At 35.3% G+C, this 4,325-nt stretch overlaps 1 protein-coding gene across 3 annotated transcripts in view; it reads left to right on the plus strand.

The window, feature by feature from the left end:
* Positions 1 to 220: 220 nt before the first annotated feature.
* VPS36 (vacuolar protein sorting 36 homolog (S. cerevisiae)) overlaps positions 221 to 4,325 on the plus strand; it is a 30,035-nt gene continuing 25,930 nt past the window's right edge. For all 3 annotated transcript variants that reach the window (XM_015566904.1, XM_015566903.1, XM_015566906.1), the window contains exons 1-2: positions 221 to 317; positions 2,431 to 2,501. In XM_015566904.1, coding sequence (XP_015422390.1) covers positions 2,440 to 2,501 — 62 coding nt within the window. In that variant the 5' untranslated portion in view covers positions 221 to 317; positions 2,431 to 2,439. The remainder of the gene's footprint in view (positions 318 to 2,430; positions 2,502 to 4,325) is intronic.

Below are 4,325 nucleotides of genomic sequence, written 5' to 3' on the forward strand. Positions count from 1 at the left end.
TTTCATACTTGATTTAACCACTCCCTATTGTTGCACATCAAGGTTGTTTGCTACTTTTTCATAATTTTAGCAAGGCTATATATATAGCTTATAAAGTGTGTAGCATTGCTTCTCTTTAATTTGTGATAAGCCAAATTCTAAAATATTTATGTGTGAAAAACTTACTATTGTATAATTTGTGCAGAAGAACAACTGGACCACATTGAGTGATACGTTATTAATATTATGTGATGATCTTGTCTTTCTAGATAAAATTTGATGCTGGGACCCTCCTTCTTAGTACACATCGATTAATTTGGAGAGATCAGAGAAATCATGTAAGATACAGTTTTTTACATCTGTTCTAGGTTTTAAATCACTGAAGTTTTTCTTCCTTTTTGGCAAACTATAAATAGATGCAGCAAATTTTTAATTTCAGAATGTTATTAGAGTGTGTGTCCCCTATGATCTGTCTGAATGGAGTGCCCATTGAGGGGGTATAGTGTTGTCCCTCATTCAGCTCCAGAAAAGTCTGTAGTTACTGAATAGAGAATCATGATGACTCCTGTTTTTAAAATACCAGTCAGATCCTACCTCATACCTGAATGTTCCATGTGTAACAGGAATAATTCTCCCATCAGTTTTTAGGGGTCCTTAACAAGCCTCATTCATCCTCAAAACAACCCAGCCTTCTGATTGCTTTTGAGAATCAGGAGGATGGGTCTGCTGGGAAGTGCATTCTTTTACCCAGATATTGAGAAAAACAACCTCTAAGTCACTCAGCAAGAGGAGAAACTCCTGTTTTTTCATTTCTAGGAAGGGAGAACAAGTTATGTGTATGCTAGTAGAGGTGATGTCTTTATTCCAAAGAACTTGAAAGTATTAGTGTTCGTGAATAAATTTCAGTGTTGCCGGTACAATAAACAATGTCTTCTACATTATTTTTATAATTGCTGTCTCTCCATGAAATTTTAATATCACAGGTAAACTGTATACTATACTGAGGCTCTTTGAAAGGTCACTAACCATTGCAAAATATAAGACTCTTTTTGGTTCCCAAGATCCAATTTTGTCCCATTAGTGGTGATATTTCTGTTGTTGATAATGCATGCCTTAGAACTATTAATGTTTTCTAACTCTTTTAAAAGAAATATACACTCAAGAAAAAAAAATTTTTTGGAGGGATAAGTGTCTTTAAACTGTATGTTTATAAGTTAATCTTAGTATAATTTTTTGATTATCATATAAAGAGGCAAATTTAGAAATCCTTAAACCAGCCATTGAATGCCATTCATTTGTAATAATTAAAAAATTAAATTTATTAATAAAGGAAAGCTATATTACTATTTTCTGTTTAAAATTTTGGGTGGGTGAGTGAACTATCTATACTAATAAAAGGGTAACATGCTAATTAGACCAGATGTCTTCCAGATGTCCTTCTGGACATCCTTCCGGCAAAGCCACAGTGGCAGGGGCCAAGGCAGAGGTGGTTAGGGGTGATCAGGCTGACAAGGGAGAGCAGTTAGGGGCAATGAGGCCGGCAGGCGAGAGCAGTTAGGGGCGATCAGGCTGGTAGGGGGAGCAGTTAGGGGTGATCAGGCCAGTGAGAGTAGTTAGGGGCGATCAGGCAGGCAGGCAGAGTGGTTAGGGGCGATCAGGCAGGCAGGCAGGTGAGCAGTTACGAGCCAGTGGTCCCAGATTGCGAGAAGGATGTCCAACTGCCAGTTGAGGGGGATGTCCTTGGCAGTCAGACATCCTCTGAGGAGGGGTCCTGGATTGGAGAGGGTGCAGGCAGGGCTGATGGACCCCCCTCTGCAAGAATTTTGTGCACCGGGCCTCTAGTAGGAAATTATAAAGAAAAATGAATAACACTCTTTATCTTTGTTTTGATTTACCTGTTTTATTTTTTGTTTTCTATATAAGAACATATTATAGCCTAGCTCTGGTGTGGCTTAGTGATTCAACATCAACCCATGAACCAAGAGTCACTGATTTCCAGTCAGGACACATGCCTGGGTTGTGGGCTCCATCCTCGGTGGAGGGCATGGAGGAGGCAGCCGATCAGTGATGTGTCTGTCTCATTGATGTTTCTATCTCTCTATCCCTGTCCCTTATTCTCTTGAATCAATAAAAACATATTTAAAAAAAAGAATATAGTATATGTAAAAAGTTGCATATAAATATTACGTTTTAAAAATGTACCTACTGTGAAAACAAAGGTAGTTATAGCTGTTTTTAAAATCTTATGTTTTTCCACATAGTAAAATGCCACCATAGCATTGCTTTCATTCAGTTATTCCTTAAATTTATTTAAGGAATAAAGTAACATAATGATTATTTATTGTTTTTACTATTAAGTACCTTAAAGGTATTTGACATTCTATTAAGTGCTATAAAACAAGGATTTCTGACTGGTCTTATGAGCCATATTTTCTATTGATTTCCTCCTAGGAATGCTGCATGGCTATTCCTCTTTCTCAAATTGTGTTCATTGAAGAACAGGCGGCTGGAATTGGGAAAAGGTAAGGTCTGTAAATTATAGTTTTATTCACAAAATACATTTCCATTCAAGCTATTATCATTAATTTAGTTAATTTACTGCTGTGCCATGACTTCATATGGGGACATGAATCTAATGATTGTGTTTGGGGGCTTTATAAATAACTGTCCTTGATCAGGAGTTCCCCTAAGAAGGCATTATCCTACCTTAAGCTCCTTAATAAATGGAAATCATTCTTAAAGCATGAATCAAGTACTAAGGTTTGCTATAATATCCTTGGGTCATAATAAATAAATGTGGTCCAGTTGTCATTGTATATATTTCCACCCATAGACATTTACTTTTAAATGTCTATGTATCTTATTTAGTACTTAAAATCAGAAATGAAGAAAGGAACTGATTTTGTTCCTATTTCTAGTTGATCATTAAGTTTCTCACTTATGTTTTTGATGTATCAGTGTTAGGATATCATAATATTTATTACATTTATAAGTAATGGGAGTGCTGTTTATAATTGGACCAGTCAAGCATAAAATGGGACTGTCCCAGGCAAATCAGATGTGGCTACCCTGGTTTAAAACCACAGGTTAAAATGTTTCTGTTTACTCAAGTATATACAGAATTCTGGCTTTATAGTTTAAGTGTATGTAATTGAGGTCAACTTATGAACAGATATTGCTGATGAGGAATTTTTTTCCACATGGCCCCATTTTTAGCTTTAGCATAGTTAGATACTTTAATAGATGTTAAATAAGTGCTGAACTTCACTGGAAATGCAATGTATGCCTTAATTATAATGTAGCTAGCCTACATTACTAGTTTCTTTTAGTTGACATAAAAGAAACTAACCAACATTTTGAAGAGTAATAAGGTATTTATTTTTAGAGTAGGCTATTTCTCTAATTTATGTTTTGCCCCTTGTCACTTCTTTCCATCTTATATGTTCTTTCTTTAAAATTTATTTTATTTTTTTATTGAGGTATAATTAACATACAACATTATGTTAGTTTCAGTTGTACAGCATTTGATATTTGTATATGTTGGTTTTCTTTTTAAGTTCTACAAAGTAAAACTTTAAGAGTCTTTTAGATCATTTGAATTTTCTTCTGCTGTGTTATAGGAAATCTAAACTATAACAAATATATTCAAAATAGTTACCTTCATATTAGTGTCTTATTTTTAAACATCTCCAGTGAGGAGGAATTTAATAATTTGCCAGGTTAACTTTTTTCAAATATTCTCTATAGTTTCTAGCTCTCCCTGCCCCAAATATTTATTATATCTTATTGATTCAAAGATGTATGCATATTTTCATCCTTTAACAAAGAACCCAAGATGCTTCTTTGATTTGGTGAATTTTAAACTTAATGAAATGATATTGAATGACTCAAGAAATGAATAGGTGAAAAAATTTGCATGAATCTTTTATGCTAACCTTGGAATTTTTAAACTTCATGTTGAATCATAATATTTTAGCTTTTCATTAGGTTTCTTTTTTTAATATATTTTTTATTGATTAAGATATTACATATGTGTCCTTATCCCCACGTTACCCCCTACCCCCCCCTCATGCTCTCACCCCCCCGTTGTCCGTGTCCATTGGTTAGGCCTATATGCTTGCATAAAAGTCCTATGGTTGCTCTTTCCCCCTTACCCCCACCCTCCCCTACCCTCCCTCCTAAGCCCGACAGTCCAATCAATACCTCTCCGTCCTGGATCAGTCCTTGTTCATCAGTTTATGTTGTTCCTTATAATTCCACAAATGAGTGGGATCATGTGGTATTTATCTGCTCTCCAGTTCCATTCATGCTGTGGCAAATGGTGAGAGTTCCTTTTCTTTTTCCTC

This window comes from Myotis davidii, unplaced genomic scaffold (assembly GCF_000327345.1).
Source record: "Myotis davidii unplaced genomic scaffold, ASM32734v1 scaffold63, whole genome shotgun sequence".
NCBI classification, from domain to species: domain Eukaryota; kingdom Metazoa; phylum Chordata; class Mammalia; order Chiroptera; family Vespertilionidae; genus Myotis; species Myotis davidii.